A 24,711-nucleotide genomic window follows, 5' to 3' on the forward strand; every position below is an offset into this window, starting at 1 on the left:
GATCAGATATCAAGGGCAGAGCTTTTATCGTACTGCCCACATTGGACTTCACAGCCAGGCACCATATAATCTCTCAATTTCTTTTTTTTTGAAATGGCAAGATGAATTCAATAAAAAGGAAGGGGACCGAGGTGGGCCTCAACCAAAATTACAAAAAAAATAAAACAACAATAACAAGAAAGACAAATCTCAGGGAGGAAGGAAGTCAAACCACTCCAACTCCAACCTCCTAACCCCACTTCTAGCCAAGGAGTCCGCCTCCCCATTAGCAGATCGCCGAACATGATTGAAAACAATAGATGAGCCCGCAATTAAATCATCTATTTCATCAAAAATAGAAGAAAATCTCCAAGGAGGCGACACCAACCCCTTCAACCATTTAATCACATTCAAAGAATCTCCCTCCACAATAGTGATATCCATGCTATCTCTCTCAAGCCTTTTTATGCCATGATAAACCGCCCTCACCTCGGCCTCCGAGGCATCACAAACTCCAAGAGGGCCAGCAAAAGCCCATATAACTTCACCACAAGCATCCCGACACAACCCACCAACACCGGCCGGGCCCGGGTTCCCAATACTCGACCCATCAAAGTTAATTTTGAACATTTCAATAGGCGGAGCCTCCCATCTCTGAACAATCGGATGCCGGATCTTCCTACTAAAGCAAACAATCCTCCAACCCTCCCATAAGTCAAAGGCCGATACAAAACGGAAAGCCAGTAATCTCTCAATTTCTCATATATAAGTAACCATGAATCTAAGATTTTGAAAATCGCGATAAAATTGTGGTGTGTGTGTGTGTGGGGGGGGGGGGGGGGGGGGGGGTGTACACCAATACGCTTGACTCAGGCATCAGAGAGTTCCCCCGGAGTTGGCGCTTGACTTAGGCATGTGAGAGAGAGTCCCCATCGGAGTCCAACTCCGGCTCTCCTTCCAACGCATTTCTGTAAGGGGGGTAGCTGCCCTGTTGAGTTGGGCCAAACTCCTTAATAGGCCCAATTCATTGGGCTAAGCTCCCTTTAAAATTTCAGGCCTGCCCCCCTTATGTATAAAGCCTGGATCTGCCACTGCCTCCAAAGCCAGCTCAGCACATGTCCTCTCCCGAGAGTCGGTCCGGATTCCAGTGGTCGGTGGCAACATACCTTACGAAGAGTTACGTATGATCAATTTGCAGGGAAGAGAGAAATAATCAATAGTAAGAAAACTGGGAGTAAATGGCGTAAGTTGCAGCTCCAATTTTCGAAGAAGTTCATGTTACAAGGACTATAATAGGGAAAATAAAAGCAGCTCAAAAAATATATAGATATATTGGCCTTATTCCAATAGGCTTATGTTTCTTTCAACATAAAGTGAGTGTAAAACAAATTCTACGCCCATTTTTTCCCTTATAATTATTAGTAAAAATTATTTTACGCAGTTGAAAGTGAGTGTAAGAGGGCGAGGTGGTCACGAGTAGGGTTGCTCCATTTTTGACATAGTGGTCATGAGTTCGAGTCACGAAAACAGCCTCTCTGCAAAGCAGAGGAAAGGCTGCGTACATCTAGTCCTCTCCAGACTCCGCAATGGCGGAAGCCTCGTGTACTGGGCTGTCGTTGAAAGTGAGTGTAAAAACAAATTTTACGCCTATTTCCCCTTAAAAATGTCAGTAAAACTTATTTTACGCCCAAAAAGAAATGGAAGCCTTGAATGAAATGATGTTACTAGACATCATTAGTTGGTCCGTTTGGATGTACGCCATGTAGAAGTGGGAGGCGTGGGAAATAGATTCCCATTTCTTTACTTTCATTCTCTTCAATAGGGGATTTGCTAGCGTCCATCACGTAAGGCATTTTACGGATGGCCTGTTGTATCTCAGAGCAGCCACCTCATGAATGAAGACAAATCTGCTGAAAAGTGAGCCCATGCGGCTGCTCTGACATTCAACAGGCCATCCGTGAAATGCCTTATGCGATGGATGCTAGCAAATCCCATCTACTAGAGGGGGCTGTCCCAAGTTAAAAAAAAGGGGCAAAACTAACACTTCCCAACGAATATGTCTTTTTACTCAAATTTTCTAAATATTAGGTGCAACCAAAAAAAAACTTAGTGAAATTAAATATTTGCCCCCTATTCTTCCTCAAGTGCCTGACATCTTCAAGGATTTCCCAAGAAAAAAAAAGTACTTTCTTCTACTTTATAAAATGTACTTGTCTTCAACTTTATGGTGCGTGGTTGCTAATGTAGCATTGAAAACTTTGGAGACTACCAGATAAGTTCCAGAGGTAATAATTGCATGTTTGGTAATGTGACATCAATGTCTTCTCATACTTTCCAAGCCAAAATTCTCAAAAAAAAAGGAATTTGGCTTCGAAAATTTTGCCTTTTCGCGTTTTTTCTCTTTTGTCTCTCTTCTCTTTCTATATTGGTAATAACACCCCTCCCACTGCCCTACGAGGTTGGCAACCAAACACTACTTCTAATGGTGTAGCTACCTACCGGAATTTGGCTATGCTTTGTTGCAAGTAGTTACCTTGTAGAATAACGGTGTAAGCAGTCAACATGGAGGAGACAAGCCTTGTAGTTACCTGGAACTTACCTCGTAGAATAGTGGTAGAGAATGCCATTACCACTATAGAGAGAATAAAGAAAGAGAGAAAAAGCATCATTCAAATTCAAATCACAATCTGCTCTAAAATATTCCTTGGATCCTACCGTCGGTGTTTAGGTACAAGTTCATTTCATTGTAAGTAATTTTCTTGTTAGTTATTCCGGGATGTGTTGAAAGGTGATGTCTCCCTCTTGTACGTTTTAACCTATTAATAAAATTTTTAGGTGTTTCCCCCGATTTTGTAGATAATTTCGTGATTAAAAAACTTCATTCAGAATCGGACTGTTTGTCAGACCGTTTAGGATCCGACAACAAAATAAAAAACTATTATAGTTCCATTTCATAGATTATGAATGCATTTTAAGATACAATGCAACGAGTGAATATTTACATATTTGTTATGAAAATTACTAAATTAAAATCACTTTTAATTTATGTTGATCCATTACAAGGTTGTTTTTAAAAAATTTTGAAACCTAAGGGTGGGTTTGAGAAAACCTTTCTAGGTAGGGACCTTGTCGCCATATTCTTTGCCATCACTGAGAAGAGGGAAAGAATACTGTTTCCCCCAAAACTAGGGGTGTCCATGGTTTCAAATTTCGACCGAAATCCGAAATTTTGGATTTCGGTCAGCCCCGATACCGAAATGGCGAAATGGCTAATACCTGAAATGTTATTTTTTTCGGCTGAAATTTCGTCCAAAATTTAAGAAAAATCTGCCAAAAAAATCTTGAATTTTTTAATTAAATAATATTTTCTTGACATTTCGGCAAAAATTACCGAAATTTCAGTAATTTTGGTTGAAATTATGCATTGAAATAAAATATTACTTTTTAACTTTTCGTCGGATTTCGACCAAAATTTCAGTTTCGGTGAGGGCCGAAACACATAACTAGACTGAAATTTAACACCATGGGGGTGTCAACGGATCCACTTTGGTCCGGATCCACCTGTCATAGCCACGATCCATTAAAAATCTCTTATTGGTCGGATCATATTCGAAGTGTTATTCGGATCCTACTTCCTGTGTCTTGGTCACGATCCATTTCAAATCGGACTGTCCATCGGAGTCTCCTAGTAGGTCCTACTTACATTTTACATAGTTAAAATTCTTAGAAGACGGTGACTGCAGACTATGACCAAAATCTGCGAGGGTGAGCCACGACGACGTCAGAGCATTGGGCTGTCCATCGGAGTATCCTTGAGACTTGAGAGAGATGAATTGAAAAAAATACTAAAATTAGAAATCATTTTAAGAGGTGCATATGACTTATTTTTACTAGAATACCCCGAAAATAACACTTGTAGTTATAAACAATAAGAGGGCATTTTCATAAAATGGTAGAATAATATCGGATTAGGACTGCCCCATGGGCTTTTGTTGGCTGTTTGGATCGATAGCTAATAATTTTGGATCCTACGCTAGTGTCCCCTCCAGAAACATTAGGGTCATGAAGTTCTTGTTACATAAGAGTCTTTCATGGATCATCTGTGTCCGTTGTTTTCCATATCTAGCGTGTCTCAAGTATAGGGATGATGATTTTCAATCTTAAATGTATCATCTTCCTTTTCATTTAATAAACCCCCGAACCCCAACTTACCTACCGAAAAAAGGTCCAAAATATGTCCATAATGTGTCCAAATCATGTCCATTTAAGTTGTGATTCGGAGAGTCCATCGGATGGTCTGGGTCTATTGACACCCCCTACCAACATCTATTTTAATCTGATCGGATCCTAATAATTAGGGCTGCAACATGGGTTGGGTTTTACCCGACCCGCATCAATCCGGTTTAGAAATCATGGGTCTTGGGTAGGTTAGTGTTTTAAATTGGAAAACCCAGTTCAATCTTGAGTAGGGGCCGGGTTTAAGAAAAAAAAAAAAACCAAAAACTAGTAAATTATTAAGTATCTCTTGAATAACATAGTAAATTATTTTCCAATATATTGATACAATTGTTTTCACTGAGGTGATCTTGTCTATTATGTGAAAAATCTAGTATCCTTAAATTTATACACTTGATGAAATAAATTTAGAGATTTTTGGTGTTAAGATTTTTTTATTTTTTTTTCTTTTTTCTCTACATTCTTTAAAATTATTCACTACCCTACTATAAAAAAATAAAACCCGACCCGATAAACTATCCTGAGTAGGGTCGGGTTTACGAATCTCATGTTTTCCTCTAAAAAAATAGACCAGACCAAAAAACGACCTGAAATAATTCTCCCGGAAAATAAATCCTATAAACTTAGGGTAGCAATGGTTCGATTTCTGTTCGGTTCGACCCCCAAACCGAACCGAACCTAAATTTGAATCGGTTTGGTAAACGAAACTGAATTTTCGGTTCGGTTTTAGTTCGGTTCCGCCAATTTTGCCACCCCTTACTCATAATCATTGGAAATATTCGGTTTCGGTCGAACCGAAATTTGAATCGGTTTGGTTAAACCAAACCGAAACCGAATTTTCGATTCGGTTCCGGCTCGGTTCGGCCAATTTTGCCACCCCTATAATAAACGTCTCTCTGTCTCTCTCTCTCTCTCCTCGGAAGGTCTATTGCTGCTGAACCTTCTTCCCCAAGTTTAAGTTTTGTTAGGGTTTCAATAATGCTGGTTCCTCTCCCGCGCTTAGCCAGTTCTCTAAGAGATCCTTACGATATCGATGAGGCCTATCTTCAACGCAAAATCATACTCCAAAATCACAATACTCAAAGGTATTCTCCCCCCTCTTCCCTCTCTTTTTCATTTTTTTTTGTTAATTTTGTTTTATTTCTTGAATGGTTTTGGCTATTTTTTTTTGTGGGATTCTTTACTAAAATCGTCTGTTCCAATTCTGCAACTGGGTCGGTGTCCGTTCAGTTCCCCATACACGAATTCGAATTCTGTAAACTTGTTAATAAAGTATAAAAGATTAAATAACGTGTTACGAACCCGATCCGGTTTGCAACGGATTGATCTTCTTAGAGGGAAGATCGGCCTCTTGACTCTCTTCGAGGGAAGGGTCGTCCTCCTTTGTGCACAAACACAGTTTCTGGGATAAATTCTGCATGCCTTTATTGATATTTCCTTCTCTCTTTATACATTAAGCCACACTTGTATCTCACGTACGGAACACTTGCACAAAAGTAGGAGAAAGAATAGGCAAATCCTAACTTAATGGACTCTTGATAACTCCTAACTAATTGATCTTGATAGCTCCTAACTTAATGGACTCTAATTAATTGCTATTGATTAAAACGGCTAATATTATTCTAACGGAAAATCAGAAAAATCTGCGCGTAACATAACGCCTTCTCCAATGGCGTAAGCTTTTGGAGTAACTTGTTGTTTCATATGGTATCTGATACATATATGTTATGGTGTATGGGAAGAGTTGCGAGGTAGTTATTGTAAGGATTTGCATTTTAGGTTAGTGGGTATGTGGTTTTGAGTTATGGGTGTTAGTTTTTATGATGTGTCATGTTAGTGGTAAGTGGGTTGATGATATGGCATTCTCATTGTACTTGTATTTAAGTTTATGTATTTCAATGAAAGGGAGTGAATAAGAAATTTACAGCACAAAGGAAACTTTGTTCTAGGAGAGTCATGGTTCCTCTCAATTTGAGCCATTAGGAGGTCCCGTTGCCTCGAATCAACCGCTCTCCCCCCCTTTTCCACCTTTCCTTTTGGTTATTTGCGTTACGGCCGATTAGGCACGTAACAGTATCAGAGCGCGATGGTTCTGAGTTCAAAACTCCTTGATATTAAAATTCCACATGTAATGGCCAACCTAAGAGAGGGGCCACATGTGCCACGTGTAGGCCAACACTAAAATTAAATAATGCCTTCTCCAACTGCTTAAACTTTTGGAGAAGAGAAAAGAGAAGAGATGAAGAGGAAAAGAGAAGAGAGTAGAATAGCTCTCCTTCTCATAACATGTAATATACACATATATGTATATGTATATATATGTGTGTGTCACGAGGGTTACAATTACAATATCAGAAATACCCCTAATCGGGTATGCAATTGCACCGCTTCGGCTAACACTCTCCCTCAACCTGGAGTGTATATGTCATATAACTCTAGCTTGGTACACATATCATTTAACTACGCTTTGCCTAGTGGTTTGATAAATATGTCGGTTGCCTGATCTCATGATCTAGTGAACACAATACATATTTTTCCCCTTTTGAATCTTCTCACGAATGAATTGGCAATCCATCTCAATGTGTTTCGTTCTCTCTTGTAAGTTTGTTATTGATATACTATATTAATATGTGCTACATAATTATATTTAGGGATTTGCTGGCATCCATTGCAGAAGGCATTTCGTGGTGGCCTGTTGCATGTGAGAGCAGCCACCTCATGAATGACGACAAAATCTGCTGAAAAGTGAGCCTGTGTGGCTGCTCTCACTTGCAACGGGCCATCAACGAAATGTCTTCTGCGATGGACGCTAGCAAATCCCTTATATTTATATGAATTACATGTGAAATATGGTATATGTATTATGTATAAATATTTATATGAATTGCATGTGAACTGTGATATGTACTGAATTATTACACATGTGACAAGCATGTTACTACTTGGTGTTCGATGTTGTTAAACGGTTAAACCATTACGGATTTATATCTTGCTGATTTGTTGGTTTAGACGTGTGCATCTGTGCTTATTCTAGCTTTTCCTGAAGTTTCATCTTAAATTTCTATCATTTGCAAATGTTTCCATACATTTCCCCTATTTTTTCAAGATTTCCAATTTTCCACTGAAATTTACAACCAAAACCGAAACGTTTCTGTTTCCGTGCCAACCGAAACCAAAATCAAAACCAAAATTTAAAACCTTGGAGGACCATTGCCATCACCATCGCTTCGAGACCGAAGAAAACTGGATCCAATAAAAAACTCCTTCCACACATCTTCTCAATATTTTCATGGCCGATGGCTCACATTTGGACGTTTCTGGAGTGGGTACAATGTCCATTACCCCAAACGGGGGACAGACAAGGACTCTTTCAATTGGTATTGTGTGAGCTCTTAGATTTGAAGTTTCTGATTTTGCAACTTATGTGCAGTTCCAAATTGAGAATTTGCTTGAGCTCTTAGATTTGTAGTTTTCTGATTTTTGCAACTTATGCGCAGTTCCTAATTGTGATATTGTTTGGTAAATATGTAATCAGGGTAGAATTGCAGAGTTCTCTAGGTTACTCTGCTTCAGAGTCTAGTCTCCGCGAAAGTCAAACAAATGGATGTCTTGATAATTTGAGCGAATTTGGCACTGATCTCAATTTCCAAGAACCACCCCGGTTTCTTGTTGACATACCTCTTGAAAATTGTGTATCTCTGACTAATGAAACTTATCTGACATCCGCTTCACTACCTGACGAATGGTCTTATGACTCTGATTCTACACATCAACATTCTGGTGCCGAGAAAGGAGCTGTGAATTTGAGATGGCTAAAAGATGCGTGTGATCTGATAGTCAAGAAAGGCTGTTCACAGCTTTCTGGTGATGAACTTGCAATGGCCCTTTGTCGGGTTCTTGATTCGGACAAAGCGGGTGATGAGGTACTGTCGATCAGCTCTTTTATGCTGTATTTATTTTGCATAGCTTGTGTACGCCAATACCACCAAGTTACATCAGAAAAGGTGGTAACTGTGGTCATTATTTTGTTGATGTGTTCTTCGAATTCTTATTGCCTCCAAATTTTCTGTTTTTTAGATAGCCGGTGATTTGTTGGATCTTGTTGGGGATAGTGCCTTTGAGACAGTACAGGATCTCTTATCGGTAAGGATCATTGATCATTTTACTCATATGGTTATTTCCATTAAATAGACTACTAGTCTACTAGTAGTTTTTATTTCTTAATTGGTATTTTGCATATGTTTCCGTATCGCAGCCGTCTTGTTTTTTGGTTTGTTTTATGTTTTTCATCCATGCTTCAAGTCTCAGTAGTTTTTCCATACCAATTAGTGTATTGGAGAGTCCGGGCTTCCTATTTTGAGTCTCAAGTCATACTATACTTGAAGGCTACATTTTTACTCAGGTAAAATGATGGATTAAATTCAAATAGGCTGTAGTCATTGGTTCAAACCGTTAATAAAATGTGCCATGTGTACCGTTCTACTTGTTTGAGTTATTTGTGAAATTTTATTTTGTTGCATACTTTTGCAGAACCGTAAAGAACTTGTTGATGCCATTCGTCGTGGGTTGCTTGTTCTAAAATCTGAGAAAACGCCCTCAAACACCCAACCACGTATGCCTAGCTATGGCACTCAGGTATTAATGTATTAATGTGTTATAGGAGTACGTTTATTCTGTCAGACTTATTAAAATATCAACCATCATTGGACTTGACAGATCATCAATCAATTAGTTATACTCTTTATCCAGGTTACAATTCAAACAGAATCTGAACGGCAAATTGATAAAATTCGGCGCAAGGAAGAAAAAAGACATAAACGTGGGACAGAACATGGGGTTGATCAGGATATGTTTGCAGGAAACTTTTCATCATTACTTCAAGCAAGTGAGAAGAAACGTCCGTTTGATGATCTGATTGGGAGTGGCCAAGGGTTGTCAACGACTGCTCTCCCTCAAGGAACTCTCAGGAAGCATTTTAAGGGATATGAGGAAGTCAGTATCCCCGCCACACCAACAGCACAAATGAAACCTGGGGAGAAGCTGGTACATTTTAGTTTCATATTTCTTACTATCTAATTCCAGTTTTATATCCATATGGAAATATCATCACAAGACCTCTGCCTTTTACTGTAGTTTTTTTTCTTTTTCAATTTTTCAACAATTCCAAGTATTGATGATAGTTTATTTTAATAACCTGTTGGTATTAATAATTGTTTTTCTATCCTTGCTTTATTATACTATACAAGTTTACTAACAGTGACCTTTATTTTAATTGTAATTCTTATCATTCTTTTTTTTTTCCACATCCTTTACCACAAATCTTAGATCAAAACGCCTTAGTGTCGCACAACATTTACACTGGTAGCATTTATGCTGCTATGACATTTCATTTATCTCAGATCAAAACCCCTTTGCATCACACAACATTTACATCGGTACCCTTTATGCTTCCTTGGCATTTCATTTATTTGTTTAATTTCTTAAATCATTGCATTAGAATGCTGCAAATCAATGTCAAAGGTTTTTGGGAGCGTGTGATATAACCGGTTTCTCTTCCAACATCAACATTTTTTCATTACATCACCTAATGTTTCTGTATTGTGTAGTTGCACACTGCCATCATCACCGATGATTATTACTAATTTCATTGAGAGCCCTGATTTGTAGTCTTACTATTATCAATCATGATTTATCTTCCTTGTGTGAAGCTTATTGTTTCACATTCAGCCACCATGAGAAATCTTGGGGCTGTGGTAACATATATTCCTCTTAATTTTTTTACTGATTGTTTTTCCCTGATGTCAAGACAAGGTTTCTTAATTGAGTTTCTCTGATTGGCCAATGTTTAAACATGGACTTAACAAAACATTGGGGAGCTTTTCTCTTCTATATTGAGGCTTGTTCTTCTTGATAGTTATTTGATTCTTTTATGTTTCAAGTGGTTAGTAGACAACAACCATGTTTAGAAAACCATTACTGGAGCTTTTTTTTTTTTTTTTTTTCCATATTGTTGATTTGTGGGCACACTCTAGTAAGTTTGTGGGTGTACAGCTGTGTTGCATGGATTCTTTGGCCCCCCTCCCCCTCTCTGCCGAATCCGTGTTGACATGTTTCAACATGCGAATCAGACATGGATTCGCGTGGGACACACCCGGATTCTTTTTGTAGCCGTGTCCAGCATGAATCCTATTTTTTGGGTGAATTTGACACATTGTTGTCTCTTTTAAAATGTGAATCCTATATATTTTCACTTTAAATGTGTTTTCTTCTTAGTTTTTTTTTATATAAAAGCACAACCTGCCATCTCTTAGTAAAAACCCTATCGCCTTGACCCTCCACCCTCGAACGCCAATCCCCCTTCTCCCTGTTGTTTGACTCTCTTAATAAAAACTCTTAACACCTCTACCCTCCACTCTAAAAAATTTCATGAATACACACACACACACATATATATATATATATATATATATATATATATATATATATATATATGAGAACATTTCCTACACACTTGTGTAGGTAAGTTACCTACACACTACCTTAAAATACAGTGGGGGCCCACATTGTTTGGGTGATCCAAACAATTCATTTGAATGGTCCTCACATAGATAAGGTGTCCACAAAAAATCAGATCCATAGGATCATCCTAACCATTCAAACTATGGAGGCAAAAAATGGACTAATTTGTGAAGGTTTATACACGTCCATTTTACCTCCACAAATCGTAGGGTTGGGATGATCCTATGGATCTGATTTTTTGTGGACACCCTATCTATGTGAGGACCATTCAAATGAATTGTTTGGATCACCCAAGCAATGTGGGTCCCCACTGTATTTTAAGGTAGTGTGTAGGTAACTTACCTACACAAGTGTGTAGGAAATGTTCTATCTCTCTCTCTCTCTCTCTCTCTCTATATATATATATATATATATATATATATATATATATATATAGGGAAATGATATCTGCGCCAAGGTGTTTTGATAAACATGCACTCCACTTGTCTGTCGTGTAGTATTTAAAGGGATGTCCGAGGATATTACGGTTCTCAAAAAGCTCTTAAAGCCCTTTAAATACTACACGACAAACAAGTGGAGCGCATGTTTATCAAAACACTTTGGCGCAGATATCATTTCCCTATATATATAGGGATTTTGCAAGGGTCCATCGCAGAAGGCATTTCGCGGCTGGCCTGTTGCATGTCAGACCAGCCACCTTGTCTCCATGCACGAGGTGGCTGGTCTGTCGTGCTACAGACCAGCCGTGAAATGCCTTTTGCGATGGACACTAGCAATTCCCATATATATATATATATTTAAATTTTATTTTATTTAATAAAAATTACCGAATCCTCGAATCCCACTTTTTGGGATTAGCAGACTCCGACACTGCGAATCCGTGTTGGATCCCGACACGTAGATCCGAATCCATGCAACATACAGAAATAGAGAGGGGGAGCTGTGTGTTGGTAACTTGGTATCAGAGTATATAATGGAGGCTATTGTATGCGTCCACATCTCGTATTCTCCTTTTTTTTTGGGAGGCATATCGTGTACCTTCTCTTGGTGTATGTACTTTTTTCTATCAATCAGTAAGTACAAAACATGAGAATGCTATATTTTGGAATATCTGAATTGACTGAATTTAATCATTTGAATTAGAAATGTTGAAGTGTAGTTAGGGTAATTTAGTCATTACTGTGTACGTGAGGGGTATATGGTCATTGTACTTGGTTGCCCTAGCTTGGGCCTATATATACATCGTATGTGTGTGGAGCTCCCTAGTGGAGACTTCCCATCTTCTCTACTCTTCTTCTTCCTCTTTCTTACCCTATCTCATTTCTAACATGGTATCAGAGCAAGATCCAAGGGAAGACAGAGAAGGAAAAGAAGAGCTATCTCTCCACAGTCCACGCCATCATCTCTCTCTCTCTCTCTCTCTCTCTCTCTCTCTCTCTCTCGCTCATCTCTCCGTCTCAATCTCGCGTCTTTCTCTCTCTCATATCTTTCTCTCTCACTAATCTATCCCCTAGATTTTCTCTATTTCTTGCAATCTCTCTCACACATTTGTGGTTTGCGCAAATGTGCAAACCCTTTTTTTTCAAAACCTATTCTCCGGTTGCCGTAACCCACATCTCCACAATCTCTTTGTGGCTTGCACATCCTCTTCTCCTCATTTCTTTGCTGTAAACACTCACAACAAGAAAAAAAGGAAGCCATATGCCGTAAACCCATTTTCATGCGATTAACATTCTCAGCCCTCTCCTTGTGATTAATCTCAGATTTACCATCTTGCGATTAGATCATCTGTAGTCTCATTCTTCCAAAATCTCTCCTCCAAATTCTTTTTTTTCCATCCCCAAATCTCTCATATCTCAACCCAAATCCCCTTTTGGACCATACTTTCTCACCACCATCCCATTTGGGGAAGGCAAATGGCTCCCAAGAATCTCAATCTCAACTCACAATCCCAAATCCCCTTTTGAACCATACTTTCTCACCACCATCCCATTTGGGAAAGCCAAATGGCTCCTAATACACCCAAACTCCCTCCAAATCTCTTTATTTTCTCTTCCTTTTGGTTGTTATTCAAGACGCACCCCAAGTGTTTGATAAAAAAAAAAAAATCTCGTGAAACTCTTCTTTTCATTTCAACCGGCCTTCAACTTGAGGGGGAGTGTTGTCATCTTCTTCTTTCCATTGTTTTCTATATCATTTGTGTTGATGTCATCTCTTTCTTCCCATTGTCTAGTGTTGTTTGTGTTTTTCTAGGTCCTTTATGTTGTTCTTCAGGGCGCACACCAAGTGTTAGATGAAATGTCTGAGAGAAGTTTCGTTCCTTGTTTGTCTTCATTTTTCGTTGCAAGTTGAAGGGATCAACCTTCAGCTTAAAGGGGAGTGTTGTCATGTTTTTCTTGGAGTTGTTCCTTTCATCCTGTCTTTTCTTGTGATGTCTTTTCTTTTAAGGGAATGTTGTCTACTTTGTTGTCTTTTCGTTAGGGCGAGCGTGGTCCTCTTTGTTGTCCTCTACCGTCTTTGTCTTCTTGGGGAGTGCTGTCTTGTTTCCATGTCTTGTTTTTCATGTCTGTTCGTGTTGTCCAACTTTATGCCTTATCTCTTCATGTTGTCTTCTCCTTCATGTCTTCTCTTGGCGTAGTTTTACGCATTCATCATTCTTTCCGGCTTTATGCCTTATCGGAATCGAGCGATGGTTTATCCGTCGTTGGTCAATTATCTTCTTTTGTTTCTTCTTCTTATCTTCAGGTGACGGTTTCCCGGTTGACCTCTCATTAGGCGACGATGTTCATGCCGTCGACCTTCATTCCACACGATGGTGTCCCCATCGTTGGTTGGCTCTCTTTAGGCGACGGCTTTTCCATTGACCTCTCTTCAGGCGACGAGACCTCTCTTCCGGCGATGATGTTCATGCCGTCGACCTTGTCTCCAGACGATGGTTTCCCCTTTGTTGGTTGGTTATCCTTTATCTCTCCATCCCTTCTCTTTAAACGACGGTTTCCTATCGACTTTGTCTCCGATGGTTTCCCCATCGGTTGTTATCCTCTTCACTTAACGTTGTGCTACTTCGTCGATGTTCGCTGTGTGCACGCAGTTGTTCCTACCATGACGCCTCCATTGTTCGATGATATGCGGATTTGTTCACCATGCTCTCATTCAAGGGGAGGCCTTGTTTGATTGCTCTCGTCGTTGTGCTACTTCAGGGGAGCTGCTCTTTTTGATGGCCGTTGATCTCGATGTTGTTCACTGTGGCCGTTGCTGTCTTTTATTTTATTTTATTATGCTTTCATTATGTATTCACCACACCAGCTTGATGAGTGTTATACCAAGCTGGATGTGTGTATGGGCGTATTGTACTTTTTGATGTATGGTCTTTTGTTGTACCTTTTTGGTTGTTGTTGTAGTCTCCCTTGTAGCAAGCTGGAGTTCCGTAGTGTATACACTTCAGCTTGAGGGGGAGTGGTGAAGTGTAGTTAGGGTAGTTTAGTCATTACTGTGTATGTGAGGGGTATTATGGTCATTGTACTTGGTTACCCTAGTTTGGGCCTATTTATACATCGTATGTGTGTGGAGCTCCCTAGTGGAGACTTCCCATCTTCTCCACTCCTCCTCTTCTTCCTCTCTCTCTTACCTTCTAGCAAGAAACAATTCTGAAAATGATCTTTTTCCGTTGATAAGAAAAAATTCTAATGGGTTCCATTTGATTGACATTCTTGAGAATCATATAGCCATAGGAGCATACAACACTTCTTTTGACCATGGATGTTCTTACAAATCTTTCTTTGAATGACTATAAGCTTGTACACAGAAGAAAGAATAACAAATTTGGAAACTTTTTCGACTAATTTGGTATCTGGATTTGACAGCTGTTGATCTGAGTCTCACGTGAATGCAAGTATTGGTTAAAAATATTATTTACTTTCTAGATAGGATAGTTAGATTTGCCATGGGTATGTAATCATTGGCTACTGAAATCCAATGCATATACTGCAAGTCAAATACAAACATTGTATTAGATGTTGCAGAGTATTTTTGAATGAATATATGTAGTAGATGGTATATGTTCATATTATCTGGCTTAAAAACTTATACCCAATGGGTGATACACATCAGCATAGGATAATGCTTAAATACCATGGGATCTGGTTCGATTCATGTCATACTGACATCTTCAGTGGGTGCTGTTATGAATGACTAATAATTTCTGGCCTTATTTTTGAAGTAGTTGTTCATTGCTTGTTTTCATCATTAACAATTATGTCCTACTGCTTTCTGTTGTCAGATTGAGATAAAAGAGTTAGATGACTTTGCTCAGGCTGCTTTTCACGGCTACAAATCCCTTAACCGTATTCAGAGCCGTATATTTCAAGCCACATATCACACAAATGAGAATATACTTGTAACCCTTTTCCTTTTTATCTTTTTTTTTTTTTTTCAATTTATAATCGGTCGCTTTTTTTTTTCCAATTTATTATCCGTCACCGCCTGCTTAGTTATCCTCATTCATACTTGCAGGTTTGCGCACCAACTGGAGCTGGAAAGACAAATATTGCTATGATTGCTGTTTTGCATGAGGTGGGTAATTGAATATATGCTCTACTTTGTGGGATTGAGCCTTGCTAAGGTTCTTGGGAAAACCTTATGTTGCCATGCTATTTGAAATGCTCTTGTTTAAACTATGGATTTATTTCCACCTACTTTCTATAGTTCAACCTTTATTTGGTTCACTGAAGTAGAGTCATGTTTTGCAGATTGCACAACACTTTAAGGATGGTTTTCTTCACAAAGAAGAATTTAAAATTGTTTATGTTGCTCCAATGAAGGTATATGCTTTGATCCACATTTTATTCTAATATTTGATTATTTGGTGGATTGATTGTTCCTTTTATACTTCTTGGTAGGCATTAGCTGCAGAAGTCACATCAACCTTTGGTCATCGTTTGTCTCCGTTGAATTTGACTGTGAAAGAACTTACTGGGGACATGCAACTTTCTAGAAAAGAGCTTGAAGAGACTCAGGTTGTTTTATTTTCTTGTTACAACGGAGTATTCATTTGGTTGTGGAAACAAACAAGAGTTAATAATAATGGCTTCACGTTTTGGTATATCACTCAGATGATAGTGACAACACCGGAGAAATGGGATGTTATTACTCGCAAAAGCAGTGACATGTCTCTGTCAATGCTTGTCAAGCTCTTAATAATTGATGAAGTACACCTGCTGAATGATGATAGAGGCCCTGTAATAGAGGCATTAGTTGCTCGGACACTTCGTCAGGTAAGTTTCTAAAGAGGCATTATTTATTCTTCATCTTGATAAGTTTCTTCCTGTTTCTCAACATTGAAGGTTGATAGCAGCCATATTATGCAACATACATTTGTCTGATGGGTTTCCACAATCTGTTTTTCTCATTCTTTAATCCTTGGATATTGGTATGCCCATCCATGGTTTTAAATTTCGGTTGAAATCTGAAATTTCGGATTTCGGTTGGGACCGAAACCGAAATCCGAAATTTTGCGAAATCCAAAATTTCGGATTGAAAAATTGTTGTTTTTTTTTTTAAATTTAGCTGACCCCAACTGGTTTGGGACAAAGGCTTAGTTGAGTTGAGTTTTTTTAAATTTAGTATTATTCTGAAATTTCGGCCAAATTACCAAAATTTTGGCAATTTCGGCCAAAATTTGTGAATTAATAAAAGGGTTTTGTTAACGAGTGCCCCGGGGGCACTCGTTAAGGTGCATTGAAAATGTAAATTTACAATAAATTTACATAGGGATTAAGAGTTTTACATGGCTTTTGAGTCTTTTTTCTCAAACAATGTGTAGATTTACATTTTCAATGCACCTTAACGAGTGCCCCCGGGGCACTCGTTAACAAAACCCTTAATAAAAGTAATACTTTTTTTATTACCAGATTTCGGCCGAAACTGAAACCAAAATTTAAATCCATATGCCCATCTACAAAAAATCAGTGGTCAAAAGCAGCATAAGCATGCTCACTATTTTTTTACTGGATGGATTTTCACCTCTATGATTGAGTTGCTTTAGAAGTATAATTAGTAATCACCAAAAGCATGAACAAACTATGAGGCGCATAGAGGAAAAATCAAAACCCGCATTCATGAGTCTCGAATCTTGCTAACAAACTGGACAAAGGGAAGAGAAGAAGGAACTGCAATATTCTAGGGCACTCTTGCGAAAGAAGAGCTCCCAACTCCCGAGTGCTACAGCCGTTTCATCTCCAAAACAATTGCATTACTTTAAGAGGACAGCCAACCCCTTTTTATGGATGGGAGGGAGCAAGGAGGGGCTCTAAACACAGGTGCAATCATTGTCCACTAACTTCCCAATTAGGAAACATAAAACATAACAAAGGATATAAGACATGATATGAATCTTATTAAAATAAATATAGCTAAGTGTAAGACATCAAACATTACTAACTATGTTGGTTAACCCTATCAAAACATGATGAAAGTAGGGTATAGCCTAGAACCTGGAAGGGAAATTTTGTAACAACTCATTGACCTCCTGAGATGGACATCAATACTTAGTATATATAGGTCACAACACCTACTTTATTTCAAACATTTGTATGTGATCAATTTCCGTCCTTAGACTAACCTAAATAAAGCCCAAATTTCTATTTTAAAGCAACCTAAGTTAAAAAGGAAAGTGTTACATGCTCCTGTCCTAAAAGCACAATTCAACTTTTATCAGATAGGGCCCACCAAAACTTACTCTGTTAAAGTATAAAAGAATAAATAATGCCTTTCTCCAATAGGTTAAGCTTTTGTAGTAATTGATAGTTCCACATGATATCAGAGCAAAGGTCCTGAGTTCAAATCTCCTTGATGTAAAAAATAAAATAAAAATCCACATGCAATGGTCGACCTAAAAGTGGGGCCACATGTGCCACGTGTAGGCCAACCCAAAAAAAGAGGGCCCACATGTGAGGTTGAGTGTTAAAGTATAAAAGATTAAATAACGCCTTCTCCAACAGTTTAAGCTTTTGGAGTTACTGGTAGTTTAACATACTCAAACTTTGTTCAAAAAATAAATAAAAATTAGTGCAAATCATTATAAATGACCATAACTATGCTTGCCAATTTTTCATGATGAATGGGTCCCTGCAAGGCCCACTATTGATGTTTGCATAATATTGCGGATGCATCAAATCTTCATTTGAAGAATTTATGCAATGCCTGCTTCAATAATTCCTAGACGCCTCATCGTTTTGTATTACACATTCCTTTGTTGCTCACACACACACACACATGTGTGTGTGTGTGTATAAGGAAAGGGTTCCTCTTACCTGCTAACGTTAGCGTAAAACAAGGTGGGCCCACATTGTTGGGTGGATCCAAAGCATTCATTTGGAAGGCCCTTTCATGGATAGGGTCTCCACAAAAAATCAGCTCCATTGGATCATCTTAGGGTGTCCATTTGTGGGGTGAAAAATGGGCAGATTAGTGGACAAACGGTATCTGTCCATTTTCTCCCCCACAAATGGACATCATATGATGATCCAATGAAGCTGATTTTTGGTACACACCCCATCCATGATGTGGCCTTTCAAATGAATGCTTAGGATCAGCCCAACAATGTGGCCCACCCTTGTTTTATGCTAACGTTAGCAGCTAAGGTAGTTGCTAATGTAAGCAGGAACCCTTTCCTCTCTCTCTCTCTCTCTCTCTACACACACACACACACACACACACACACACTAGTAAAAAACCCCGTGCGATGCACGGGCCGACAAAGAGCTGTACGGACCACATCATAGGTTGATCCAAACCGTCCATGTGATGGAACACAACAGAAAGAGGTTGTGCCCGTAAAATCATTTCCATATGCTGATCCTAGCCCTCCAATCTATAGAGGTTTCCATAAGGTGCCCGGAATTCGTCAATATTTTGAAAGGCGTCTTGAATTTTTAGTATTATGTAATATGTACACAAAAATCCGTAGTATTATGTAACATATGTACCCAATCCGTAATTTTGCAAAGAAAAAACGTCCCTATGTTGACTTTGTCCACTTTTTTTATTACAAAAGCATAAAGGAGAGGGGTAGGATTGAAATTATGTGGCTTTAATGGGTGCCTTTGTTAAAAAGCATAAAGGAGGGGGTAGGATTGAAAATATGTGGGTTGAATGGGTGCCTTTGTTAAAAAAAGTAAAAAAAAGTGATGTGTAATTCTATTGGAATTTTGAGAGAAATTCAAATAATTCTCTCCTTTCTCTTCTGCTATATATATATACTAGTAAAAAACCCCGTGCGATGCACGGGCCTACAAAGAACTGTACGGACCACATCATAGGTTGATCCAAACCGTCCATGTGATGGAACACAACATCAATAGGTTGTGCCCGTGAAATCATTTCCATAGGCTTATCCTAGCCCTCCAATCTATAGTGGTTTCCATAATTTGTTGTTCATCTGAAGGTGCCCGGAATTTGTAAATATTTTTACAGGTGTGCCGAATTCGTAATATCGTCAAAAAATTAGTAAGGAAAAGTAGTTTTTCCGTAATTGTCATATTTTGATACATCTTTGTAGTTTTTTCCGTAATTGTCATATCCAGGTACCCGTTATCCATAATTTCCCTCCCAAACTTTACTACGTAATGATTATTATTGCTAGCTTCGTTCTTTACGTATTACTGCTAGCAACCTTTCAAGAAATAGTATTTCCGTGCAGTTTTTCATCACATCTAATATGACAAATCTCTGAATACATACAATTGCAAAGGATGGGCGAGACATAGCGTTTGGAGAAGGTGGCTAGCAAATTAAGATTCGAAATTACCACGTAATATCCTCAAAAAATTAATAAGGAAAAGTAGTTTTTCCGTAATTGTCATATTTTGATACATCTTCTTTGTAGTTTTTTCCGTAATTGTCATATCCAGGTACCCGTTGTCCATAATTTCCCTCCCAAACTTTACTACGTAATGATTATTATTGCTAGCTTCCTTCTTTACGTATTACTGCTAGCAACCTTTCAAGAAATAGTATTTCCGTTCAGTTTTTCATCACATCTAATAAGACAAATCTCTGAATACATACAATTGCAAAGGATGGGTGAGACATACCGTTTGGAGAACGTGGCTAGCAAATCAAGATTCGAAATTACCAGCGAGGTGTTAATGCCACAGATTTTGCAAATAATTCCGAACATTCATTCCTTTTTTACCCTCACATAGATAGTATGTACAGATATGTGGGAGGGCAAAAAACGGTAAAAATCATCCACATTAACTTGTTAAATGGACAAAATTCTCTCCTTTTCTCTTATATATATATATATATATATATATATATATATGAGGAAAGTGTTTATACTCGGTCCCCTAGATAAGCTTATCTACTCCTCCCTTTAAAAAAATACAGTGGGCCCACGCTGTTTGGATGATCCAAAGCATTCATTTGATAGGTCTTAACATAGATAGGGTGTGCCCAAAAAATCAGCACCAAAGGGTCATCCTAGCCCTTCGTTTTGTTGGGCACACCGTGTCCAAAATGGACGCATATAAACGTGGACGTTTATATGTGTCCATTCTGGGCACCACAAGGCACTACAAAACGAAGGGCTAGGATGACCCTTTGGTGCTGATTTTTTGGGCACACCCTATCTATGTTAAGACCTATCAAATGAATGCTTTGGATCATCCAAACAGCGTGGGCCCACTGTATTTTTTTAAAGGGAGGAGTAGATAAGCTTATCTAGGGGACCGAGTAGAAACACTTTCCTCTATATATATATATATATATATATATATATATATATATATATATATGAGAAAACTGTTGGTGCGCTTAAGCTCACCATTTTTTTGGTGCTCTTAAGTTGTTATAACGCCTCCCATTCATTTAAATGTTTGGGTCCCGCTGGTCCCGCTTAAGTGCACCAATGGGAGGCATTATAACAACTTAAGCGCACCAAAAAAATGGTGCGCTTAAGCTCACCAACAGTTTTCTCTATATATATGTGTGTGTGTGTGTGTGTGAGGAAATGAAGTATGTGCAGCTGCACAGATAAGCTACCTGTGCATGGCTGCACAAACCATAGTGGGGGCCACATTTTTGGGGGGATCCAAAGCATTCATTTGGAAGGCCCTTCCATGGATAGGGTGTGTACCAAAAATCAGCCTTTTAGGATCATCCTAACCCTGCCATTTGTGGAGGGAAAAAATGGGCAGAAACAGTGTCTGTCCATTTTCCCCTCCAACTTTGATTGGGTTAGGATGATCCTATAGGGCTGATTTTTGCTACACACCCTATCCATGGAAGGGCCTTCCAAATGAATGCTTTGGATCTCCCAAAAATGTGGCCCCCACTATGGTTTATGCAGCCATGCACAGATAGGTTATCTGTGCAGCTGCACATACTTCATTTCCTCTCTCTCTCTCTCTCTCTCTTTATATATATATATATATGACTCGAAAACATTATCTTACTCTTTTAGATATTAATGTGGTCTACCCTTGCTGATATTTTCTATTTTGTGGGTTTTACTGCTGTATGCCTGTTGGTCTTGTAATCATTTTTCATTTTTAAGATATTTTGTTCTACTTTCTGACAGGTTGAATCCACCCAGACTATGATCCGCATTGTGGGCCTTTCAGCCACTTTACCTAATTATTTGGAGGTTTTCTCTAATTAAATTGATTTCTTTGATATTGTTTTGAGATTAGCCTCACTTCCATTTCTTGCTCCTTTGCTGTTAACAATTTTAAAGTGCCAGGCTTCTTTGATAACATACAGGCGGCACACTTTTTGAGGGTGAACCCTGAAACTGGGCTATTCTTTTTTGATTCTAGCTACCGTCCAGTGCCTCTTGCACAACAATATATTGGAATAAGTGAGCAAAACTTTGCTGCTCGCAACACCCTGTTGAATGAGATATGCTATAATAAGGTCGTTTCTCTGACATTGATGTCGTTATTACGATGCTGTTTATTGTCATAATTGTTGATTGCACTTTTGTTTTCTCTTTCTCGGCAACTGATAGAACATTGACATCAGGTTGCAGAGTCATTAAAGCAAGGGCATCAGGCCATGGTTTTTGTTCATTCACGAAAGGATACAGGAAAAACAGCAAAAACATTGGTAATTGTTTTTAACTTATTTCTACGTGCGTGAGTGATTTGCTAGAAAGTTTCGCAAAATGCCATTTTGCGGCTGATTTTTGCGTGTGAGAGCAGCCACTCAGGCTCACTTTTTAGCAGATTTTTTCTTATCCATTTGATTCATTTAACTCACTTTTCAGCTGGCTCACTATATGAAAAAAATGTTTTTTCTTTTTTAAAATTATTTTTTAATATTTTATAAAAATTACAACGATACAACAGTGAGATGATCCAACGTAAATTTTATTTATAACAGAGCATGGCTGTTAAAATGTGCAAAGAAAGGTCGCTTTAAGCCCCATGTTTGTGATTGTACGTTACTGAATTTTTTAAAATGGTGGTGTCCACAACAAGTCTATTCCATTGCAGCTGGTTCCTCCAAATAGGATGCTCCTAGTCCTAGAACCTTGACCAATAAAGGGTCTTCAAGAGCCCTCCAAAAGAAGTTACTTATTGATTTTTGTTGACATTGATTTTACAAATGGGGGTGTGCATGTTTCATGAGACCAAGATCATGTAGGTCGCCTCATGTGGATGCCCATCCACCAATTCAGTGGTCTTGATCATACACGTGTACTACGTTGGACCCAAGCTTGATCATTGAGATCATATCTTAACATTGGTCTCTTGGATAATAAACACACATATTTTCTCTCTTGGTTCTTACCATTTCTATCTTTACCTCATAAAAATCTTGGTTACCTCATAAAAATTTTAGGTATAAAGCTCATATTTTTTGCCTAAATCATGTTCGCGCATAGCATGTGCTGTTTTCTTGTCAAATTCAAGCTAAAATTGGAGCTAGTGGTGATGCTTACCACTTCTACTTCCCAAGTGTATTTGGACAATTCAATATCTGCATTGACAACCATCTTTACAAGGACCACTCAGTAAGCACAACAAAAATATGTCAGTCCCTTTGGCTATCTTGTCACTAGACCATAAGGTCGACATGCACCATCAGATGAAGCCTATATTTGTCGATAGCGCAGTTTTACTTCTATCTTGCTTGATTCCGTTGCGGGCTCGGCTTTATGCCATTTTTGTTTTATCTACCTTTGTATTTTTTCCGCAATTTTCACATAGGATGTCTATTTATCTTAATTGAATTCTGCATGTACGGATGCATGCTTCCACAAGCACGTGGGCACACACCCGTTTTGTAATAAGTCTTGTCATTGCTCAATTAGCTCGAAGTTTACCTGGGAAATGGTTCTATTTAACAATTTAGGATGCTTTTTCCTAGTTAAAAAAAATTGTATTGCAATTTCTGTCGTGCATTCATGGAACATTTCATGATCATATTTATGATGTGACATGTTAAAGCAGATTGAAATTGCTCAAAGAGTGGATGAGGTGGAGTTATTTCAGAATGATGATACACATCCGCAATTGTCCCTGAAAAAAGTAAGCCACTTGCTGAATTCTTTTTTTTGAATGGCTACTGAAATCTTTATCATTTGTTTCATTTTTGACTAAATTTTTTTTTATGAATGACCATTTTTATATTTGCAGAAAGAAGTACAGAAGTCCAGAAACAAGGAACTTGTTGAGTTATTTGAATATGGCTTTGGTATTCACCATGCTGGGATGTTACGTGCTGACAGAGGCCTCACTGAGCGCCTTTTCTCTGATGGCCTCCTGAAAGTACACTCTTGTTTCCTTTTGTGCGTTGTTGTTTAATGAAATGTATGGAGGTTTAGTACAATTTTGTTACTACTGCACCTACAGGTCCTTGTGTGCACTGCAACCTTGGCATGGGGAGTTAATCTACCTGCTCACACTGTTGTGATTAAGGTTGGTGTAGTAAATTTACTTAGGCGTTGGTTTTGAATTTATTATTATGATTCTGTTCAAACAAATATGAATGACCTTGCATTTTCATTTATCTTGAAGCCTCAGATTTTAGGGACTATCGTATTTACCCCTGTTAAAGTATAAAGGATTAAATAACGCGGTCTCCAATAGCTTAAGCTTTTGGAGTTACTGGTAGTTTCACATGGTATCAGAGCAAATGCCTGGGTCTCCTTGACAGCGAAATCCACATGCAATAGCCAAACCCAAAAGTAGGGGCCACATGTGCCACGTGTAGGCCAACCCAAAGAAAGAGGGGCTACACGTGAGGGGGAGTGTTATAGTATAAAAGATTAAATAACGCCTTCTCCAACAGCTTAAGCTTTTGGAGTTACTGGTAGTTTCACAACCCCATTTCCCCTCGTTCATATTCTGTTAGCCTTGCCTTATCTATCTCTTGTTTTTAAGGCCTAGGTAAATATGTTTCTTAGTGATGACTGAACTTATTCATTTATTCAACATTCATTCCCTATTTGGCACATCAGATGCTGCTACGTATGGAAATTTTGGGTTCTCTGATAGAATCTCATTCAATCATCCTCTTCGCCCACGGACCTCGAAAAACACAATGGAGATGGGGTTATGCTCCAATTCAGTTTTTTTTGTTAACCTGTGCACATAATGAATGTAAGTTGACAAGTGAGGAACGTGCAAGATGGTTGGAAGGGAAAATGATAATGAACTAGGAATGATTCCCTTAATCGAGATTTGGTTAGGGTTCCGTTTGGTAGTTTTGCATTACCAACGCTGTTAGAATAAGCCTAGTAAGGGCAGTCTCGTCATTGTGCTTGTTCTCTTATTATATAAATGCTTTAGTGAGGGGGAGCCTAGCTCTAACTCACTTTTTCCTCTTCATCTTCTCTCCAACATGGTATCAAAGCCCTAGGGTTTTGACTTTTGATCCCTAGGGACCACCATCGTCACCCTTCTTCCCAACCTCTCTCCATCCCTCTCCCATCTTTCAGCCAAGGTTTAAAATTTCGGTTTCGGTAAC

The 24,711-nt window shown here is 38.6% G+C and overlaps 1 protein-coding gene across 1 annotated transcript in view; it reads left to right on the forward strand.

Annotated features, from left to right (window-relative positions):
• Positions 1 to 5,116: 5,116 nt before the first annotated feature.
• Positions 5,117 to 24,711, forward strand: part of LOC143856698 (U5 small nuclear ribonucleoprotein helicase) — a 93,102-nt gene continuing 73,507 nt past the window's right edge. The window contains exons 1-16 of the mRNA XM_077366969.1: positions 5,117 to 5,300; positions 7,751 to 8,138; positions 8,293 to 8,358; positions 8,746 to 8,850; positions 8,965 to 9,258; positions 15,014 to 15,130; positions 15,247 to 15,306; positions 15,483 to 15,554; positions 15,633 to 15,749; positions 15,846 to 16,007; positions 21,317 to 21,382; positions 21,499 to 21,651; positions 21,760 to 21,843; positions 23,193 to 23,270; positions 23,379 to 23,510; positions 23,595 to 23,660. Coding sequence (XP_077223084.1) covers positions 5,194 to 5,300; positions 7,751 to 8,138; positions 8,293 to 8,358; positions 8,746 to 8,850; positions 8,965 to 9,258; positions 15,014 to 15,130; positions 15,247 to 15,306; positions 15,483 to 15,554; positions 15,633 to 15,749; positions 15,846 to 16,007; positions 21,317 to 21,382; positions 21,499 to 21,651; positions 21,760 to 21,843; positions 23,193 to 23,270; positions 23,379 to 23,510; positions 23,595 to 23,660 — 2,067 coding nt within the window. The 5' untranslated portion in view covers positions 5,117 to 5,193. The remainder of the gene's footprint in view (positions 5,301 to 7,750; positions 8,139 to 8,292; positions 8,359 to 8,745; positions 8,851 to 8,964; positions 9,259 to 15,013; positions 15,131 to 15,246; positions 15,307 to 15,482; positions 15,555 to 15,632; positions 15,750 to 15,845; positions 16,008 to 21,316; positions 21,383 to 21,498; positions 21,652 to 21,759; positions 21,844 to 23,192; positions 23,271 to 23,378; positions 23,511 to 23,594; positions 23,661 to 24,711) is intronic.

This window comes from Tasmannia lanceolata, unplaced genomic scaffold (genome assembly GCF_043159265.1).
Source record: "Tasmannia lanceolata isolate RefF3 unplaced genomic scaffold, GAP_Taslan_0.1 ptg000003l, whole genome shotgun sequence".
NCBI classification, from domain to species: domain Eukaryota; kingdom Viridiplantae; phylum Streptophyta; class Magnoliopsida; order Canellales; family Winteraceae; genus Tasmannia; species Tasmannia lanceolata.